The sequence below is a fragment of the Mesoplodon bidens genome (genome assembly GCF_964165515.1).
Source record: "Mesoplodon bidens genome assembly, chromosome: 11".
Lineage (NCBI taxonomy): Eukaryota > Metazoa > Chordata > Mammalia > Artiodactyla > Ziphiidae > Mesoplodon > Mesoplodon bidens.
In genome coordinates, this window is record NC_138167.1 from 46961278 (window position 1) to 46983189 (window position 21912).

The following is a 21912-nucleotide window of genomic DNA, read 5'->3' on the forward strand; positions in this document are numbered from 1 at the left end:
GCAGACTCTTTAGGTTTTTCTACCCCATGGTTTTGGAATGCAACAGATTAGTGGACTTTTACTGGACTTTTAAGCCCTTGGAGGAAACGATCATGTCTAATTTTTGTTGTAAACCCAGGACTGGGACATGGATTCCTATTCAGTAAATGTTAGATGATTGAATGAATAGAATTAATCAGTGCTGCAGGATTCCAAAGATGCCACTAGCTATAATCAAGAAATAAGGTGAGGGGCTTCCCTGGTGGCACAGTGGTTGAGAGTCTGCCTGCCGATGCAGGGGACATGGGTTCGTGCCCCGGTCCGGGAGGATCCCATATGCCGCGGAGCGGCTGGGCCCGTGAGCCATGGCCGCTGAGCCTGCGCGTCCAGAGCCTGTGCTCTGCAACGGGAGAGGCCACAACAGTGAGAGGCCCGCGTACTACAGAAAAAAAAAAAAAAAAAGAAAGAAAAGAAATAAGGTGAGCTTTCTCAAAATGAAAACACATTCACAAAAAGATTTGCACAAGAGTATTTACAGCAGCCTTGTTCATGATAGCCCCAAACTGGAGACACCCAAATATCCATCAGTTGGAGAATGGATAAACAAATTACAATATATTCATACAATGGACTATTACTCAGCAATATAAAAGAATAGACTACACATGGCTGAATCTCAAAAACGTTACTAAGCTAAAGAATATAGACACAAAAGAGTGCATACTGTATGATTCCACTTATGTGAAATTCAAGAACAGACAAAACCATGGTGATAAAATCCAGGAAGTTGCAGGGGGTGGGTGTTGGTAGATGCAGGGTAATTGACTATACAGGTAATGAAGGAATTCTTTGGGGTGATGTTTCGGTATCTTGTTTGGGGGGTTACATAAGTGTATATATTATTGTTGAAATTCACCAAACAAAACACCCAAGATCTGTGCATTCTCTTGTATGTTAAGGATAAATCAATTCTAAAAATTGTTTTAAAGCAAAGGTGAGAGAGCTGGTGGGAGTAACCTCCACGACATCTTCTAGGCTCCAATAATCACTATCCTCAGGCACTCTTCATCAAGCTACCTCTATACTCAAGAATCCAAAATGACTTTTTAAAATCACCTGGCCTGTCAAATCCATATCCTTATTCTGATCTCCTCCATACAAAACTTCCTCCATTAACTTCTCCCACTTCCCACCCTACCAACATTATCTGCTCACTGTCCCATGCAGGTAATTTGCTCTTTCCTACGTGAATCTCCTTGTGTCCTTACTTCACCTGGATCCTATTCAAGTTCTCTCTGCCCTTCAAATCCCATTTTAAATTAAGGAGCCTCCTTCAGAGAGGCACTCTTGGTCAATTCTAGCCAATTTGAGCACTCTATGTTCCCTGAGCTTTTATGTTCATTTATTGGATAATATGGTGCTTTAATACATCCTGTGTATACCCGCAATTTTAAGCAATTTTAATAAAATGCACAGAGCCTGTGGCTACGGATCCCTTTGTATTTCTCTGCAGAACCCCCTTCAGAACCTGCACTAAGGGGCAGATTGTGAAGATTATATGGTATCCAGACAAGGGCAAATAATTGTTTAACCAAGGACCAATGAGAATATCGAAGGGAGCTCTGAGGCCCTGCTGGGGCCTAGGTGGGCTGTTTGCTTTTCCTCCTTCAAGCACGCAGTTAGTTCAGCAGGGAAGGAACTCGCCCCCACTGAGACAGCAAGTGGCGGAGAGCAAGATTGTATCCTTTTTCTGGTCAGCCTCCCCTCTTCCTTAACCAGTGAGGAAAAGGCCAGCACTGCTCTGAGAGGCGCAGAGCCTGTTCCCAGCGCCCAGGTTTCCATATTGCTGGAAGGACCCGATCTGGGAGGAAGAAAAGGGAGATGGGAGCATTTAAGGCCAAGCAGTCACTCAAGCCTCTTCCCTTAGATTTACACCCAACACGTATGCAGGAAGGCAAATTACAAACACCGACGCTCACAATCACATACACACGTGCACGCCCAGCCCTACAGAAGCAGACGCGCATGCCCACGGGTCCGCGTGCACCTACTTAGTTTTCTCTGCTATAGATGCCCCCCATTCCACCCCCGCTCGGCCCAGCCCGGCTTCTCCTACCCCGGCACTGGGGAGGTTTACCGGGCCCGACCAGGCCAGGTCTGGGAAGTCTGTTTCGCTATAGGGGGGAGGGGAGGTCCTTTCCTCCAGGGCGTAAGCGGCGCGCTCGGGCCGGGCGGACCTAGCTCTCGTCCTGGGAACATCTGGAGGGGGCTGGGAGGGGCGCGTATCCAGGGTGAACGTGGATTGGCTGCGCGGGAGGGGGAGGCGGGGTCTGAGCGAGGGGCGGGGCTCACTGGCCCCTTTAAAGCCTTGACATCAAGAGGCGGCCCCAGCACCCCCCTTTTTCTCTGCCCCCCTCCCCCGAGCCGCGGCCATGGACCTGGCGGATCCGGCCTGCCCTGGCCCAGCTCAACACCTGATTTCGGTGAGTTCTGGGCCCACTTGCGATTTAAAGGGCGGCGAGTGGGGGGTCTGTGCCCGGGCTGGGGGTGAGAGATATGGAGGGTAAGGCTCTCGTGGCAGCCTTGGGTCGGAGAGGGCGGCGCGGCTTCCTGCCGGACCTCGCTGGCCTCCCCTCCCTCCCGCCTCACTCACGCCGAGGGGTCCAGCCGCGACTCTGTCCACCCCCACCCCACCCCCTCCCGCCCCTCGCGCCATCCTCGCGCACACTCCGTGGCCCCGGAAGGGAAACTTTCCGGAGAGGGTGATGTTCCGGGGGCCGGTCTACCGCCCCCTTTGAAAGCACTGACCTTGCCCCAGCTGCGCACCCCACCCCACCCGCATCCCATCGTACGGGTGCCGCTTAGCGGTGCCGGGTTGTTGCGCGGGGGAGGCTCTCCCCAAAGCGCAGGCGCGGAGACGAGCCTCGGGCTTCTCTTCGCACTCCTTGCTGTCTCCGTGGCCTGGGGCGGTAGGGTGTGGGAGAGGTGGGGGGAGGCGGAGAGATCGGGGTCTCCCGGAACGACCCTTCAGTGGCTCTGAGGGACTGCGGGAAGGAGAAGGGTAGCCGGGCGGGCTGAACACTAAAGAGAGGCTGAGGAAGGGAGAAGGGCTGGGCAGGGAGTGAAGCCAGGACAGCTCTTGCAGGAAAGGCTCTCTGGGTCCTGGCTGCGGTGCCAGAAGAATGCAGAGAATTTATCTGTGCCCGACACTCCACTGGCCTAGGCCGACTAGGAAAGCGGCTGTCTGAACCCCAGCCCCCGTGGTCTCTCCAGCCCTGGCACTGCCCCAAGGGCACGGAGGACCCTTACCTCCCACAGGCCTGGTTTTCCAGGTGTCTCAGCGCTATCCACCAGCCTGTCCAGCTGCTACTTCTTAAATGCCTCCTTCCTGAGTAGCCAGGGGTCTTAGGCTGCCCGGTTGTCTGGCTGTAAAGGCAGTGCTTCTTTGCCCTCCCTACCACTGCTCTCCCTCCCCCACAGGTCCTCCTGCTTAAGCACAGTTGTCTGCCAGAGATAGTGGTGGAAACAAATGCCTGGGACAGGTGTGGTCCTGGAGCACAGTAGCTAAGGGTCAGTGTCTAATGGTTCTGTGGGCAGTACTTTGGGGAAAGTGAACCTAGCCCAGTTGCCTTGTTGCAGACCCTCTCTTGCAAGATATGCCAGCTGACTCAGAGACTCCTTGTCTTTCAAGAAAGGAGACACAAAGTTCACTTCTCATATTTATTGGGTTCCTGTCTTTCTAAGAACAACGTGGGGTTAGTGGGTTTCTTACCTCAGAGAAACACTTGCATCCCTGTCTAGGAAGTTATCTGCACTTGGTTCAACTTTGTTTTCAGTCTATGGTCTGTGCATGAGGTGGTGTGAGCCCTCCAGCCTCTCTCTCCAGCTCAGGCCTTTGGAAGAGAGTGAGAACCTGGAGAGGCAGATGGCCTGGGCTGCAGGGAAAAAGGCCCTTCTACAATAGGCAAGCGGAAACCAGTGTGTATGAGGACCAAGCTGTTATCACTGTGGACTGGGAGTCAGAAGCTCTGGTCCCTGCTCTTCATAGGTTGCTGTGTGACCTTAGCCAAGGGAGTTTGCCTCCCTGGTGCTCTTTGCCACCATCTGTAAAATTCAGCAGTTGGATTAGAAAGCTCTACTATTCCTTTCCACTTTTTGACATTGTGTGGTTCCACTGATGAGTGAAATTGGAGGGGAGTAAGGTCCTCCTGCAGGGTGGCTAAGTTTGAAGAGGTAAGTTGCTTAGGAGTAGAACCTTGGGTGGAGGGGCGCAGACTCCCTTATCCTGCCTAAGAATAGCCACTGTGCTGCTCACCCCTGGTGCCTTGGAGTATGAACTCCTGCTGGCTGGGGTTTGGCCCACCCATCAAGGACTCTGGTGAGATATCCTGGCAGGCCAGTCTTTGAGCTGTGCCTTTGGGGAGGGTTTGAGAGAGGAGGAGGCAGCCAAGGGCCAGCAGGGGAAGCAGATTCCCAGGAGACAGTTTGCATCTCAGCTGTTGGGACTTGTTTTAGGATCTGGGCCAGGGAGTGCAGCACACTTATCTACCCTGTTATGGGAAGAGGACAAGGAGAGCCCCGCTGCTGTTGCCCATCCCACCCGTTGGCCCTACTCACCTCACCTCTGTACTCACACCCCCAGCTCCCAGGCAAGGGGCGTAAGGAATCTTCCCTGCTGCCCTCGCCCAGCCAGCCTCCCAGACCCTGCCACGCCAGCCAGGCAGCAGCAGGGAGAGGCTGCCGCAACCCCACCTTTCCCAGACTCCTTCCCTCCTGGTGAGGTAGAGCTTTCTCAGGAGTCAGACTCTCCAGGTTGGGACTTGCTCTCTAGCCCAAGAACCAAAGGCCTTCACGTTCTCCTTGTTTGTTTTCATCCTCGGTCTCCCAGGTGCTGAGGGAGATGTCAAAGGAGAGGTGGTGGTTAAAAAGGCCGTGGGATCGGTTGGATGTGGAGCACATTCTCCTGCATTGCTTTTCCCTCTGCTAGCTCCCCAGGAGCCCCCTTCCCTGGGCCCTGCTGCCATGAGAGTGAAGCTACAGCAGGAGGTATTTAGGTTAGACCCCAAGGAAACCTTCCTCACTGCTAGAAACCCCTGGGATGGAGAATGGAAGCTCCCAGGAAGGTCAGTTTCCCAGAAAGTGGTTAACAGTGGAGTCCCTGTCAGAGTGAAGGATGTGGCTGTTGCTAGGCAGAGGCTGCCGTTTCCTCTTGGGGTGTGGCTCTGAGGCCAGCCAGCCAGAGGCCCCGTTAGAAGCAGGCGGAGAAAGGACTCTTGCCTGATAGCGAAAGAGGGGTCCCTGGCCCCATCAGCCTTGGGTTACCAGAAGCACGTCTCTCAGAACAAATGCCGCTTCTGCCCCTGCTTCCCCGGCTCCTCCCCTAATTCACCACCACTACCACTGTCTGCTTTGACAGTCCTCACCCAAACCTGGCAGACTCCTCCAGCCCCAGTCTGGCTGCACTAATGGACTGATTGGATTTTCTGTACTTGGAGTTTGGAATTTCTGATTGAACATGCAAATTTATGTAAATCAATCTGGGATCTGCCACTACGTCAAAACAACATAGAGTCACAGGCTGGAAGGAATCCTAGAGACAGTCTAGTCCAATGCCCTCATGTTAAAAATGGGGAAACTGAAAAAAAAGGTTTGGAGTACACTGAAGTCTAGAGGGGGATGTGATTTGTACAATGATGAGTGTCAGAGGCAGGGCTCCTGACTCTGGTCTAGTGTTTTACGTTGTACCATTCTGCCTTAATTTCTTGTGCATGAGGGGGCCTGGCCAGATTTAAGGCAGAGAGGGCAGTTCTTGAACCTGATATTGTGGAGAGCTAAGCCATTAGGGGTCAGAGTGTTATCTCAGGGTCCCCCATGGGCTCTGGTCAGCTCTTTTAACATGCTGAAGAAAAACAACTTCAAATCCCTTAGAATAACACCCTTAATATTTTTCCCCAGGCCCTATGCTGGAGGGTTGGAAGACAAGGTCTTTGGTTGCTCCCTGGCTTGGCACTTATGGTTCCCCAGAGCTGAGATTATGTCTGTTCCCAGCATCTCTCACAGTACCAAGCACGTAGTAGGCTGCAGATGGATCTGCATAAGCAGTGCCTCCATCTTTACACTTCATCCACATTCAAGCGTGTGCTGCTTCCCTCCACGGCCACAGTGGGGAAAGATCTTTGGTCTTCTGTGACCACCCTCCCCTCCTCTCCTGGAGGAGGCACAGACCAGCTGAGCCTCCTCTGCCGGTTTCTAAAGCAGTGACCGACTAGGCAGGCCTTGCTGTAGAAAAGATCTCAGTGCCAAAGGTGGGTGGGGGCTGCCGAGATGGGCTTGGGTCCCAAAGAAGCAGTCTCCCCACTTGACATGATTTTGATCTGATCTACCCACCTGGCTGCCAGGTGCCTCCTGCTCCCAGCTCATGGACTGCGCCTGTCACAGGGGGCTATTTGGAGAGCTGAGCCCTCACTTAGCCTGTAGTGCCTGTGCATGTTGCAGAGATGGCGGAGATGCTCAAAGCAGCTGTTGGCCTGCTTTACAGTGCTTTGGAAGAGTAGTGTTTTGGCTCAAGATCAGAACGCTGGACTCCCTGCCAAGGCTTCCACCAGGCCCTGGCAGCCTGGGGAGGGGGCTTGGGGCACATATTTGGGGTCTTCCTCACCTTCACCCCAAACCCAGGTCTGGCTGACTCTGAAAGAAGTGCCCTTGTCTTCAGCACCTTCCCAAAGCACGACAGATATGGAGCTAGCAACTCTAGTTCCTCACTGCCCAGTGGCCCTCGGCACCTATATCCTTAGCTCCATGTGAGCCAGATCTTTCTCCCTGGGCCTCAGTTTCCCAGTCTGTGCTGATGGATTAATAAGACATCATCACTGGGGTGTGGCACCTGCTTGATAATTAATGTTTTCCCTACTCTGGGAGTCACACAGATGAAAGGGGCCTGAGGAGGCCAGGTTGTTATTAAGGTGAATTATCATTGCTGTTCTTCCTGATTTCTAAAAATCCAGCAGCTGCTGAGAAGAGCCCAGTCAGGCACAGCTCCCTGAACCTTATGCTGGTCCTTAAGCTCTGGGAGTTCTCCAGGACTCACTAAGCTTTAAAAAAAAAAAAAAAAAAAAAAAAAGTATAGGTACTTTAGAAGGAGAGACGCTTCATTCTGCTGCTCATGCTGTTGCCTGCAAGACTTGAGTGGTGAGTGCTGCTTGGGGTGTTGGTCTGCAGTTCTCACTATAATGCAGGGCTTGAAATTGTCCCTCCCTGAAGACCCTCTGGGTAGGAGAATGATGAGGTCTTTCCTGGAGGGGAATGTGAGAGGCCCTGGAATTCCTGGGGTATAGCCCTGGGGTTCTCAGCAGCTGCTGTTCCAGGGGCTGATTCATTTCACTCCCAGCTGGCTTGATGTGAGGGCTGTAATTGGCCCTTTTGTGTGAGGATCTGTTGAGACACCCCCAGAACCTGCCCGCGGAAGCCCCAGGCACTTCAGGAGTCCTTTACCCTACCTTACCTCTACCTACCTGTCCCAAACCTTCCCCTTGCCCAAGCTCCCACCTCTGCCTCTGCCCTTGGCCAGACCTTACCCCCTTCCCAGGAGTAAGAATGAACCCAGCTCTTACCCAGATGGAAGTAGCCCTGACTAACTTTTTTTTTTTTTTTTGAGATTTATTTATTTAATTTTTTTGGCTGCGTTGGGTCTTCGTTGCTGCACGCGGGCTTTCTCTAGTTGCAGCGACTGGGGGCCACTCTTCATTGCAGTGCACGGGCTTCTTATTGCGGTGGCTTCTCTTGTTGTGGAGCAGAGGCTCTAGGCACGCGGGCTTCAGTAGTTGTGGCACGTGGGCTCAGTAGTTGTGGCTCACGGGCTCTAGAGCGCAGGCTCAGTAGTTGTGGTGCACGGGCTTAGTTGCTCCGTGGCATGTGGGATCTTCCCAGACCAGGGTTCGAACCTGTGTCCCCTGCATTGGCAGGCAGGTTCTTAACCACTGTGCCACCAGGGAAGTCCCCTAACTTCTGAATAGTTTGTTGCTACCAATGCCCACCACAGCGGGGGCTGGGGGGGCCTCTCCCCTAGGTCGGGGAGAGATTGCTGGGAAGAAAGAGAGTGAAGACACTGGTGTTCCTTGGCCAGACCCCACACTCATCTGTCTAGACCTCCTCACCCCTCCGTTGTCCTGGGGCCTGGTCCTTACTTCCTAACGTGGGAAGAAGAGAGTAGATGGCCCCATCTGGGAGGGGCTTTAGAAATCACCTGGTCAAGTGGTTATTCCTTCTAACATTTTCTTTTTTATATTCTTTTATTTTTTCACTAGATTTTTTTTTACATAGTCCAAAGATCAAAATGATACAAAAAGGCATACATTGAGAAATCTCACTCCCCGCTCCACCCCTTCTCCCTCCATAGATAATCACTTATTAATTTCTTACATATCCCTTGTTTTTTAATACAAAAATAAACACAAGTATATATTCTTTCTCCCTCCCTTGCCCAAAAGGTAGCAAATAGAATATACTGTCTTCATCTGTCACCAGTTAGCAGTATCTGCGTGTACAGAGATTTCTTCTGCCACCATGTCGGGACTCTGGTTTCTGACCTTCACCACCCACCTCAGGGTCCCCCAGTCGACCCCAGGCCAGGAGCAGGGTTCATTTACCTTCATATACCAAACTTCATTCGGATGCCCAAACCAAGGAATTCTCAAGCTATGGCCAGCTCTTACTAAGTACTAGGTGTGGTGCCAGACTCTGGGGATACAGTGGTGATCCCAGAAGTCCATATTAATCAAATAATTAAACAGTTATAAAGTTACAGCTGTGATGGAGGCTGCAAAAAAAGGACAAGTACTGTGAGACCGGATAATCAGAGGCCCTACCCACCTTGGTGTGTGAGGGATGTGCGTGTGTTAGGGGCAGGCACATGACACAGCACAGAGCTGGGGCAGGAGTCTGGGGCCAGGGCTGCAGAAATGGTACCACGTGACCTGGGAAGCTGGGTTTCTCAACTTGACTTCAGTGGTGTCTCTTCTCCCCACTACCCCAGTCTGTGGGATGTCCTGGACCCCTTGAGTTCTACTGTGTCCAAGACAAGAGGCCCCCTTCTCTGCCAGATGGTGCTGAAAATGCCGACTCCCCTGCCTCCATCCCATTGCCTTCTGTTTCCCCAGCTCTGGGCCTGTGGGCTCCTGAAGCTAGAGCCTTCCTTTCCACTGCAGGCTGAAGGGAAGTTGGGGGGTGTTTGCTTCTCACTTCCTCTGTAGACGGCACCTCACTTCCTGTCCCCGGGGCTAGAAGAAGGCTAAAGCTCTTGGCTTTGCTGTCCCTTCCTCTCTACTCCCCCTTGCTTTCCTGGGAAGCCTGTGGGGCCCATAGGAGGAAGACAGCATCAAATCCAAGGGCTTCTCCCTAAAGGCCCTGCCGGGCTCCTCACCCCCACGTCCCCCACCCCACACAAGGGGACCTCTCTTCTCAGATGCAGTCCATTTCCAGACGTGATCTCATCCTTCTCTTCTATGCCCTCTGGGAAGAGAGGAGTCAGAGAGAGAGCTCACCCCATTTGACAGATAAGAAAACTGAGTTGGGGGTTTCTAGGCTTCACCTAGGGGCATGCAGTATGGCTGAGCCAGACTGGAATCAAGGAAGCCTGACTCCCATTTATGGGCACAAACGAGCAGAGCCTAGTCAGAATTGTGGGTGAACCAGAGCTACTTTCTCCTCCCAGAACAGAGCTGGCAGCTTAAGAGGTCACCTATGGGCTCTGGCCAAATGGCACCCACTGAGTCAACAGTAAAGCCGCCTGGACAGGAAGACACTTGTTTGGCCAGAGCCCGTTCCCTTTGAAGAAAGAGGCCAGGATATGAAGCCTAGGGGAGTGAGCACTAGGGACTGAGCATGGGGGTGCTGGCTGAGTATATGCCCAGCTCTTTGGGGCCTGCAGGTGCAGCCTGAGAGCCAATAGGCTGTGCAGCCTCCCAGGCCCTTTTTCTCTTGGATCGGAGGACAGATAGTTGAAGTTCCAGTTGTCAGCTCTGGTATTGTCTCCAGGAGCCTCTCTGCCTCTGTTCCTCCTGTGGGACCCAGCATATGTCTCCGGTTACACCCAGGATGTTGAAAAGATGCTGATTCTCCTGTTCGCTCAGGAGATAGGAGATGAGTTGGTAACTGGCATGGGCCAGGGGACCAAGAAACACTCACCTTCAAATGCCCTTCAGTCCAGCTGCACTGAGTCATTCTGTTTCTATGCACACCCAGAGACTTCTGCCTCCTGCTGCCTGGAATGACCCCCTTCCCTTTTCCTTGTAGCTAAACCCTATCTGTCTATAAAGGCTGAGTTCCCTAGATGCTCAAATTCTGAAAAACTGTTCCAGCTTAATATTTCGCTCCTGATTTTTAAAGTTCTCCAAAGACTTCTCTTGTGGAACCTCCTTCACATACAGCTATTTACCTACATGTCTTACATCCCCTACTAGTCTGAAAGCTCCAAGAAGTCTGAAAAGAACTGACCCATCTCTAAATTGCCTCCCAATACCCAGCCCTGTACCTCCCACTGAGTGATCCGTCCAGAATATTTGCAGAATGAATAGATTAGTCCCTTTGCCAGAGGGCATCACTGAGACCTGGGAGAAGGTTGAGAGCTTGGAAAAGGTCATATCAATGTTCGGGACCAATCTGAAAATGTCCTTGCTCACTTCTCAGTGTGGCTTGTCATATGGACCTTCAGAGCCACTTGGGTTGGGGGCCGTCACTGGGGAGCTTTAAGGGAACCTGATGAGTCCACTGTACCTTCTCACCTGTCCTGTCTTTCTGGTCTTTTTCTGTCTGGAGTGAAAGGAGGTCACCAAGTTCAGAGCCTCGTTGGCGGGAGCAGTGCCCTGGCAGGAAGTAGGGGGGGGGGAAAGAAATACAAGCAGGGCCCCTCCTCAGGGAGCTCCCCTTCTAACAGCATGGAAGTTGCCCCTTCTCTCAGGGAGTACTAGAGAACAGGACGCATTACAGTTTGAAATACTGATCCTGCAGGAGGCACGTGAAGAAGAGAGATCAACATGGGCCACATCAGTCCAGGACAGCTTTTCAGAAGAATGTTGCTCTGCAGCCAGCCCAGGGCAGGGCTTCCAGGGCCATGTTGAGGGCTTTCATCTGTCCCCAAAGCCGTAGGAGGTCATGGGAAGATTTGAAGCAGGAAGGACGCAATCAGATTTACAGTTTTTGTAAGAAAATTGCTGTGCTAGAGCTCCCTTGGAAAAGAGCTTGTGGCAGGGAGCGTACAAGGTCAGCCTGGAACATCTTCTCGTGCCAGAAAGTAAGCAAATGTTAAAAAATAAACATATTTTTTTTAATGGAGGCATGTTGAAAGGACACAGGAGCCAACCTGAAAGCATGGCCAAAGCTGGAATTTAAGCAGTAAAATAAGTGGTGATGATAATATTGGATCAAAATCCAAAGAATAAAATAATGCCTGTGAGTCCATACTCATACAAATATGGAATTAAGTAAATAAATGGGAGTGAAGAGACAGCTTTTTCTTACAGAAAACTTCCAATTAATAAATTACAAGGAATGAGGAAAATCGAAAATTATTGTTAGGGCACCATAGTAATTGCTGCAAGCAGGATCCACTGATGAATCCTAAAATGAGTGGGTGAAAATTTAAGCAGAAACAGGATTTTGCATGGTCACAAAGTATTGCCCTCCCCCCAAATATTTATTATTACAAAAGAAAAAGTATGTTTTCATTTTACAGTACAGAAACCCACTAGTAGATGCCACCTAACCAAGTGATCAGGGTTAACATCACCAGTAATAAGACATCTCAGCATCATGTATACACACCCCCTGATAGAATGCACTGAGAAGGGACCATCACCTCTGTGATATTCTTTCCCAAAATCCATAACCTCATTCTTATTGGAGAAAACATCAAACAAACTCATATTAGGAAATATTCTCCAAAGTACTGACCAGTTACCTTCCAAAGTGTCAAGGTCATAAAAGACGAAGACTGGGAATTCCCTGGTGGTCCAGTGGTTAGGACTCCGCGCTTTAACCACAGAGGGCTTGGGTTCGATCCCTGGTCAGGGAACTAAGATCCTGCAAGCTGCTTGGAGTGGCCAAAACAAAGACCAAAGAACTGTCACGGATCACAGGAGACTAAGGAGTCATGGTGACTAAGTACAATGTGGGATCCTGGATCGGATCTTGGGATAGAATACCAGTGGAAAGGACATCAGTGGAAAAACTGGTTAAGATCCAGATAAAGTCTGTGGGTTTTTTTTTTTTTTTAATATTTATTTGTTTATTTATTTATTTTGGCTGCACCAGGTCTTAGTTGCGGCATGAGGGATTTTTAGTTGCGGCATGTGGACTTCTTGGTTGTGGCATGTGGACTCTTAGTTGCAGCATGCATGCGGGATCTAGTTCCCTGACCAGGGATTGAACCCGGGCCCCCGGCATTGGGAGCGTGGAGTCTTACCCACTGGACCACGTGTGGGTTTTTTTTTATAATTGTTTTGGTAATGAATGATGTAGAACAGTGAGAACATGCTGCTATGTCTGTTTGTTTGTTTTTAAGGTATACACACATACACTCACAAATAAATAACACAGAAGAAGAAGTGGAAGATAGCTGCAGAGAGTGGTAGACAAGGGAAACGTTGTCCAGGAGGAAGTGGTCACTATCAAGACAGAAAAGACAAACACAGAATAGGAGAAAACATTTGCAAATCATATATCTGGTAAGGGACCTGTGTTCAGAATATATAAAGAATTCTTACAACTCGACAGTAAAAAGACACATAACCCAACTAAACAATGGGCAAAGGGATCTGAATAGACTTGTCTCCAGGGAAGATATACAAATTGCCAATAAGCCAATGAAAAGATGTTCAACATCATCAATCGGAGGAATATAAATCAAAACCACAAAAAATCACTTCAGGACTTCCCTGGTGGCTCAGTGGTTAAGAATCTGCCTGCCAATGCAGGGGACAAGGGTTCGAGCCCTGGTCCAGGAAGATCCCACATGCCGCGGAGCAACTGAGCCCGTGGGCCACAACTGCTGAGCCTGCACTCTAGTTTCCGTGCTCCGCAACAAGAGAAGCCACCGCAGTGAGAAGCCTGCACGCTGCAACAAAGAGTAGCCCCCACTCACCGCAACTAGAGAAAGCCCGTGCACAACAACAAAGACCCAACACAGCCAAAAAAAAAAAAATTCACTTCACATTTACTAAGGTGACTTAGAATCAGAAAATCAGACAATAACAAGTGGTGAGGATGTGGAGAAATTGCAGCCCTCACATATTGTTGATGGAACTCTAAAATGGTGCATCCACTTTGGGAAACAGTTTGGCAATTCCTCAAAAAGTTAAACCTAAAGTCGCCATACAACCCAGCAATCCCACTGCTAGGTGTATACCCAAGAGGAAATGAAAACATCCATCCAGACAATTTGTACACTGGTGTGTACACTGCTTAGAGCAGCATTATGCATAATAGCCAAAAAGTGGAAACAGTTCAAATGTCCATCAGTAGCTGAATGGATAAACAAATTGTGGCATAGCCATACAATAGAATATTATGCGGCCATAAAAAGGAATGTAGTACTGATGCATGCTTCAACGGAGATGAACCTTGGAAACATTATGCAGAGTGAAAGAAGCCAGTCACAGAAGACCACCTATTGTATGATTCCATTCATATGAAATGTCCAGAATGGGGAAATCTATAGAGACAGAAAATAGATTAGTGGTTGCCTTGGTTTGGGTATGAGGGTCTGGTAACTAAGGAGTAATGAAAATGTTCTAAAATTGACAATGGCCATGATTGTATATATCAGTGAATATACTACAAACCACTGAATTGTACACTTTAAAGGGTGAGTTGTGTGGGAGTTGAACTATGTCTCAAAGCTTTAAAAAACATAGTCCAGCAGGAAGTGCCACCAGAGGCATTTGTGCTTGAGAAGGCAATGGGGACTGAAAAATATTGTAGGATTTAGCATTGTGGCAGCTACTGCTGAAGTTGGACCAGGTTGAGGAAGGAGTGAGAAGTGAGGATGGCTTTTTTTGAGAAGTTTGGCTGTGAAAGGCAAAAGAGGGCAGTATCTGGAGAAATGTCAGGGGGAAATTATTTTTAAGATGAAAGGTACCTGAGAAGTTATAAAGGTAGATGGGAAAGATCCCTTCAGGAAGTAGACCCTGAAGACATAAATGGGGAGGGTCTGGGGTAGGAACGACTGGTCTTGCCTGGGAAAAGGGCAGCCCCTCTTCTGTAACAGGAGGAGAGAAGGAAGTACGAAGGATTCCAATGGGGCTGGGACTGTGGTGGTGGGAGGTTTGAGGGGTTTCCCCTCTGCTGGCTTCAATCCGCTGGGGAAGCGAGGGGAGGTGGTAGACCAGAAGTTTGAGGCGATTGGAGAGGGTGTGAGTCGTTGCAGAGAATGAGAGAGCAACTCTAAGCCTTGGTAAGAGTGCCAGCAGGACTGCCCATGTGGCTGAGATGGCCTTCCTTTGGTGAAGAGAGAGTGAGAGATAGTGTGAGCAAAAGCCTGGGGACAGGAGTGTTAAGTACTGTCCTTCCCTTCCCTACTCTAGACTGGAAAGAAGCATTGACCTCGAATGCTCAAGTCAAGGAATCCCAGGGATCTTCTAACTTCGCTGTCCAGTATAGTCGCCACCAGCTGCATATGGCTATTTAAATTTAAAATTCAGTTCCTCAGTTGGACTAGCCACATTTCAGATGCTCAGTAGCCATGTGTGGCTGGTGGCTGCCATATTGAACAGCATGGAATAAACATTTTCATCATCACAGAAAGGTCTACTGGACCACACTGTTCTAAGAAAAGTGATTCTTTTCAAACTGCTGAGTCTAAGGACCCCTCTACAATATAAAAATTGAAGACCCCAAAGAGCTTTGATTCATATAGATTGTACCAGTTGACATTTACTGTCATACAAATTAGAACTGAGAGTTTTAAACATTTATTTAATTCATTTAAAAGTAACAATAAACCCATGTTAACATATTTTATGAAAAACAATCATATATTTTCCAAAACAAAAAATAGTGAAAAGAATGGCATTTTTCTTCATTTTTGCAAATCTGTCATGTCTGACTTAATAGAAGGCAGCTGGGTTCTCATATTGGCTTCTGTATTCAATCTGTCGTGTTATCACATATCACATAGTCTCTGGAAAATGCCACTATATACTCATGAGAGAATGAGAGTTAAAAAGGTAAGTAATGTCTTAGTGATATTGTGAAAATAGTTTTGACCCTGTAGTTTTGGCCCTTTTGATTCCTTGAAAGGGCCTCGGGGTCCCTGGACCACACTTTGAGAACCACTGTTCTAGAACAACCTCCACTTGGCATGAAGGAACTTATCCTTGAGAAACTGAGTGATTTGCCTAAAGTCACACAGCAAATCAATTGCATTGTTGGGACTATAAGCCTTCTGCCTTCTGGTCTGAGGCTTTTTCCAGTACCCTTGGCCGGGCTAGGATGGGCCTGCTGGGCTTTTGGGAGTGGGGCCTGGGCTTCTTGGCTGCAGAACCCCTGGTGTGTGCCCCTATAAATAAACCCATTGTGTCTGTCCAAGCCCCTTCCCTCTCCCCACCCCCAGCAGTTGCTTTTATTGTTGGGTTATGCTGTGAACAGGGAACGTTGAGGATCTGGGGGAGGAGAGATGAAGGGTATTGAAATCTATAAGCCTTTCGAGCTCATAACACTAGTGCCCTTCCTCCTGCCCTGCCTGGAAAGGCAGGGGACTGGCCTACTGTCAGTTTGAAAGAACCTATACCATGGTCTGGAGGTTCTTGGAGTGCCTGTGAAGAGGAAGTTGGAGGAGGGGTGCAGTGGGCCCCTTCCCCATGGACACTTGCCTCTCAGAAGGGCTATTGTGTCTTGGGGCCAGTTGTCAGGAGGAGGAAAGGAAATTCTTGTCTGCCTCTTTCCCTGAGGGGGGAGGAGACCAGTTGGAGTACTTAGGGCTAAAAGATGCTTTAGGCCAGATTAAGGTGGCCACTTCCAGTCTAGGAATGCCCTGGGGCCTCAGTCCTCATTTTCCTCCCCACACCCCAGGGCAGCGCAAGGGCTGATCTCGTCTGGAAAGGAGTGTTTGCTGTGGGTGAAGAACTTGCTGTTTACAAGTAGACTTTTGGGTGTGACTGGGATTTCAGAAAGCAGCTGGGGGATGGGGGGGAGCAGGGGGGAAATGGTTGTGTTACGGATGATTCTGTTATTAAAGTGAGCTCCATCTCTGCCTTCCCACAGCTGCCCACCCCTCCCCCACCTCCTGGCCCCTTTTTTCCCTAGAGGACTCCCGGGGGAACAGCTGGTGAGCGAGGGGCTCATCAGGGCCCAAAGGCCTTGGCTAAGGGCCAGGGTAAGGGAGCCTGGAGGACAGGCTTGCTGCCATCTCTCTGGCCCCTTCCTCCCAGGCCTGGACTCTGAGTTTAGGGAGGGGTCTTGCCGGTGCCCTGGCTGGGGAGGGGTGGGAGCTGCAGGTTCTACTCCTTTGATCTGGCTGACCGAGACGCCACGACGGGCTGGGGGGCCTCACATGAGTGACCAGGCTGAAGAGTTAGTGGTCACCCAGATTCACTCAGGGATGGGGCTGCACCCACCTCATCCCCGGGTTACCCAGAAACCCCCTGAGCAGCTGTTCCCCCTTCCCTGTCTCTGAAGGAGGGCCAGAGAGGCTCTGCTCTTCCTCCCTTCCTCCCCCTCCCTCCCCTCGGCACTGAGGTCACCTCCCTCTGAATCAGGCTTTTGCGGGGCGGGGTTGCCCGTTGGCAGTTCTGGCGGGAGAAGCCTCCCATTCAAGCTCAAGCTCCCACCCACTGCAGCTCCATCCCTACCCATCCTGGCCAGCATCATGTGTTCCAGACCCACATCCACCATCTGGGATATGGTGTGGGACCACCAGAGGAATGCCTGAAACCAGGGCCATCCTGAAAAACCCAGGCCAGGGCTTTTCCTGGGCTCCAGGTGGGCTGAGCACAGAAGCTGTGAGTAGCAGTTGTGGGGCCCGAGGGAGGACGAGGGTGCTCGGCCCCGGGGCGGGGGGGGTTCCACTGACCCTGCAGGGACAGCCACTGGGGAACCGACCTGAGTTTTGTTTGTTTGTTTGTTTGTTTTTTCTCATGAGATTTGGGTCGAAAACCCAGACTCTGAAGGGCCAATTTCCTAATTGGCCTCAGATTGGGAGCTAGAGGTGGTATTATCTCTCTCGATCTTAATGTTTCTCTAGAGGAGGGTAAAGACGCAGGAAGTTTTCTTTTCACCATAGAAATCTTGAGCTCAAACTCACCCTGCTCACAGCATGCGTGTCTCCCCAGCGCCAAGTTTAAATGCAGGCCTCTTCCGAGTGACTCAGCAACCCAGGCTGACAGCTTCCTGCCTGCCCTCTGCTTGTCTGCCCTGCAGACACAGAGAAAACCCGTCGCCCTGAGTTGGCCGGACCACTTTGGCAGAGGGCAGAAAACTTCTCCCCAAGGTGGGGCTGAGTCACAGCCTGCCTTCCAGAGCCTCTCCCAGGCCCTGCTCAGGATACGGAGACCAACCCCCATGACCGAGTTGTTGCACTTAGGGGGCTTGTCCCTTGGAGGGTCTCCCCTAGGTCACAGTGGGACTCAGGCCTCCCTGCCCTGGGATCCCCAGGGGCTCAGATCAGGAGGGTGGCAGTAGCTGGCTTTGTGGGGTGTGTTGGGTCCCTGCCCTCCTCAACACGCAGTGCCACATATACCTACTGCACAGCCAGCCCTCGCAGTCTGGGCCTCATGCCTAAGCTGGATGCTTTTTATTTTTATTTTATTTTATTTTTTTTAGGAGAAGATACCCTCCTAAACCACCTTCACCCTTAGTTTGGTTTTTGTTGTGTGAAGAAAACAAAGACTCGAGGTTTCTACTGTTTTATCTTTCCCTTTTCTGGCCTCCAGACACTGCCCTGTTCATCTTACTCCCCTCCTTCATCCCGTTTTTTTTTCACACTCCCCACCCCAGCCCCTCTATTCCTGGAGGTATCCACTGGGGAACTAAGTGGTGAGGGGGCTGAGGGGACGCTGGTGATCTGTGGGGACAGGCCTCTCCGAGAGCAGTGGGAGCCTCCGCCTGGCAAGAGGATGGTGGCCCAGAGGTGGGTGATGTGGGGTGGCCTGGAACTGGTCCAATGGTGGAGGTAACCCGAGGCCTTTTTTTGGTTTTAACCCCTATTTGTGTATGTGGGAAGGAGGATTTTTCCTGAATTTTTTTCGTTTCTTTCGAGGCTTGTCCATTTCTAAATATATCAAGCATGATAATGTTGCAAGAAAAATGAAGTTATAGTTGATACATTTTTATGATGTTAAAATAACAAAGGACTTTAGATTGTGGCAGAGTGTTAAAAATAAGCATTACACAGTTTTTCCTTTTATTCTGGTTTTCAGAAGCCCCCTTCCCATTATTGTGCACACATGCTTGTTCTCTCTCCCTCCCGCATCCCACCCAGAAAGGAGCATTCTCCCTTTCTGCTGATACCCTTTCTCTTTCTAGGGTATCAGGCAGAGAAGAATGAGGACTGGGCTGGCCCTGCAGCTGGAGGGCTGGCAGGGACGGGGTTGAAGAGGAGGAGGCCCCTGAGGGCAGGGCAGAGGGGCAGCACCTCACATCTTCAGGAGACCCTCCTGCTCAGACCCCCTGGGTGACGGGCCTGGGACTGAACCGCTGAAGTAGCAGTGGGCTCCAAAACATGAAAAGCCTCCATTTACTGAGTCCATGCAAGACACTCTACATACATTATCTCACTTCATGCTCCAACAACCCTTTGGACTAAGTATTCTTATCCCCATTATACAGGTGAGGAACAGATTTTGCAGAGTCAGACTCTAACCCAGATCTCTCTAACTGCAAAGCTCCGTGAGCACTGGGACTAACTACACAGAGCACACAGTACAACGTGTGTGTACAGAGAGGCTGCATAGGAAGGGGGGACCCAGGCCCGTCCACTGTGCTTTGTGAACCTGCCCTATGGTGTGGGCAGCATCCTTTGCCTCTGGAGCCTGCTTCAGACCAGGCTGGCACCCCCGCCTCGCCCTCCTTTTACAAGGTCAGTAGGAGAATCAGATGTGATTGATGATGCATGAGAAAGCGCCAGCACACAGGATGCACTCTGGGTATGTGGTGTAGCTTCCTGTGCCTCAGTTTCCTCATCTCACACATAGGTGTTGATAATAGCACTTAATTCCCTTTGTGGTTATGAAGATTAAAGAAGAATTTTGAAAGGGCTGTGTGGCTGTTCATCCCCTCTGGCTGGGAGCTGGGGATGTTGGCACTGGCGCTTTCCTCTGCCTGGAATGCTTTTCCCATTCCAGGATCTCATCCAGCCTTCATTCAGGTCTCTGCCTTGCTGTCACCTCCAGAGCCTTCTTGGAACCTGACGTCTGTTCATTGGTTTATCTGGTATTACCTGCCTCCCCCAGTAGAATGGGAGCCTCATAAAGGCAGGGCTTTCTCTGGCTTGTTTATCCCTATGGCCCAGGATGCCAGGCAGCAGGAACCCAATAAATGCCTGGCTGACATTGTCTCCCTCTGTGTCTCCACAGGCAAGGTGACCATTCTGGCTGCTTGCATGAGTGTGCCAGCCTGGGTGAGAAGGCAGAGACAGGTGAGAGGCTGTGGAGCCGGTGCGCGCGGGTGGTGGGGACTGGAGGAGGAGGGCTGGGGTGGGAGAGGCAGCCCCTGTGCCCCACGGGAGGGAGGAGCATTCAGATGCCTGATAGCTGCCGAGAGCTCCTCTCTTCCTTGGTCCAAAAGTGCTAAGCCCCTTCTGTGGGGGCTGCAGTGGGTCAGGGAGGCAAGTCGTTGGTGGTAGACTGGGGGCCTCCCACCTTTTATGTTAGGAAGGGTTTCCCATCTACTGGAAATTTCTACAATATTTGTGCAGAGGAAGGAAATGAGTACTTTCCTCTAGCTGAGAAATTGAAACTCAAATGGAAGGTGAAGTCTAGTCAGGTAAAGCCAGTCACTATGGCAACAGTTTGGGGGCGGGGGGCGGGGATCATATAATGCGATACAGGTCAGAACCCTGGCTCTGTGTGCTCAGGCAATGACACACTAGTCTGTACGGCTGTCAGTCTGTCTCCTATACGCCACGTATCACACCAAGAAGTGTGAGTGTGGACAGTGACGTGAAGACAGTGTCCCTGCCCTAGCAGAGTTGACAGTCTTGGGGGACAGTCACAGAGCCGTGCAGGACCAGTACCTGACCCGGCCTTGGAGTGGGGGCCCTGGAGAATGAATAGGAAGGAGCTGGCCAAGCGGTAGGGGCGTAGGTGTCAAGAGACCCCTGCAGAGGGCCCAGCGTGCACAGAGGCTGGTCCCCCGGGGCCTCGCTGCAAGCAGGGAGTCTTGGAGGCCTGCAGACCACCTCCCACTCTGCCCGAGAGGATACCGGGCGCCAGTCTGAGGCCAGCGTCAGTGGAGAGTGGAGAATTCACAGGTTTCTTGGCTCCTGGTCAGTGTCTGTGTGACCTGTGAGAGGGCGAGAGCAATTATGGGTTTTATAAAACAATGGTCTCTGTTCTTGAGGTGGGAAAAGTGTGTCTATGTATCTGTCCCGTGAGCAGGAGTCTTAGCCTGACCCTGAGTTGTTACAGTGTCCGTGGCACGGGGGTCACACTGATCCAAACTCCGAGAATACTGACAACTTTCATCTCTGTCCTCCTCCCCCTCCGCTCACCTCCCCGTGCCCTGGAGTAGCCTGCGGGGCTTCTCTCACTTGTCCCCAGGGCCTGATGTCGGAGGCCATGGACCAGCCGGCCGCGAGCCCTGGAATCCCGAAGCCAGGAGAGGGTGGTGAGGGCAGCATGGAGCCGGGCACCTGCCAGGAGCTCCTGCACCGGCTGCGGGAGCTGGAGGTGGGGCACGGGGCGGCGGGGGGGCAGCAGTGCTGGCCAGAGCCCTGGGGAGCGTGGGTGGGTTCTGGGGTGCGGGGGACCTTCCTCTCAGCCCGCTTTGCCAGGCTGGACAGAGCTGAACGTTTCCTTAGCTGAGCCCCTCTGAGAACCCCTTTCCTTGCTCTTCGCTCTGCAGCCTGCATGCCAGCTCAGGACAAGAGGCGTGCGCAAGGGGGGGGCCATCCTAACCCCCAGAATGTCTCCCTTCTTTACTCCTCTTCTCCCCTGCTTTCATGCCCCTGCTCTCGGAAAGGGGCGGCCGCAGAGGCCACAGAAAGAAGGGTCTCGGGAGTTGAGGGACAAAGACGTGGATCCTTAAACTAGGCCTTTTACTACATTCCTAAGACCCTGCCCTCCTCTCTCCAGGCTCCTCTGACCTCTCCCCAGGGAAGTAAGGGTTACTTTTGGCACCTCCCACCTTCGGTCCTCCTGGTTGCTGTGTCTCCCCAGCCCCTGCAGCCTCACTGACTGAAGTTGGGGTAACAAAAAACCAGCCATCTCAGCTCTGCCTTCTTCATGCCCTGGGTCTGCAGGCCTCCCCCTGGCAGAATCAGACCAGAGCCAAGAGCTGGGGCAGGGGTAGAGCTAGTAGGCTCCTTGCCTCCCCTTCCCCAAGAGGGACTTGCCCGGGGGAAGAATGATCCCTTAGCCTCCTATTTGCCCTCCTCCTCCTTCCTGCAGGCAGAGAACTCGGCACTCGCCCAGGCCAATGAAAACCAGCGGGAGACCTACGAGCGCTGCCTGGACGAGGTCTGTGGAACTGATGCTCCCCACGGGGTGGATAGCTTGTCGATTCCAGGCAGAGGCTGGGTTGGCTGACAGCTCTTCCTCAGCTCTGCCTTTCTGTCCCCAGGTTGCCAACCATGTGGTGCAGGCGCTGCTGAACCAAAAGGTAAAAGGCCACAAGAGACGTTCTCACCCTCTGCCCTGAGCCCAGATGCCCTGGGTACAGCAGGGGAGGTCCTTCCTGTGGACTCCTGTACCTGCTTAGATAGGGAATAGAGGAGGGTGGAAGTGG

General features: G+C 51.4%; 1 protein-coding gene across 9 annotated transcripts in view; it reads left to right on the forward strand.

The window, feature by feature from the left end:
- The window catches only part of NCKAP5L (NCK associated protein 5 like), a 48349-nt gene that overhangs the window by 15359 nt on the left and 11078 nt on the right, over positions 1–21912 (forward strand). For 3 of the 9 annotated variants that reach the window (XM_081248018.1, XM_081248019.1, XM_081248023.1), the window contains 4 exons: positions 19542–19603; positions 20727–20855; positions 21576–21644; positions 21748–21786. In XM_081248018.1, coding sequence (XP_081104144.1) covers positions 19568–19603; positions 20727–20855; positions 21576–21644; positions 21748–21786 — 273 coding nt within the window. In that variant the 5' untranslated portion in view covers positions 19542–19567. Of the gene's footprint in view, positions 1–2370; positions 2463–16752; positions 16971–19541; positions 19604–20697; positions 20856–21575; positions 21645–21747; positions 21787–21912 lie in introns of those variants that run through there. The other 6 variants (XM_081248017.1, XM_081248020.1, XM_081248016.1 and 3 more) reach the window with 6 other exon arrangements.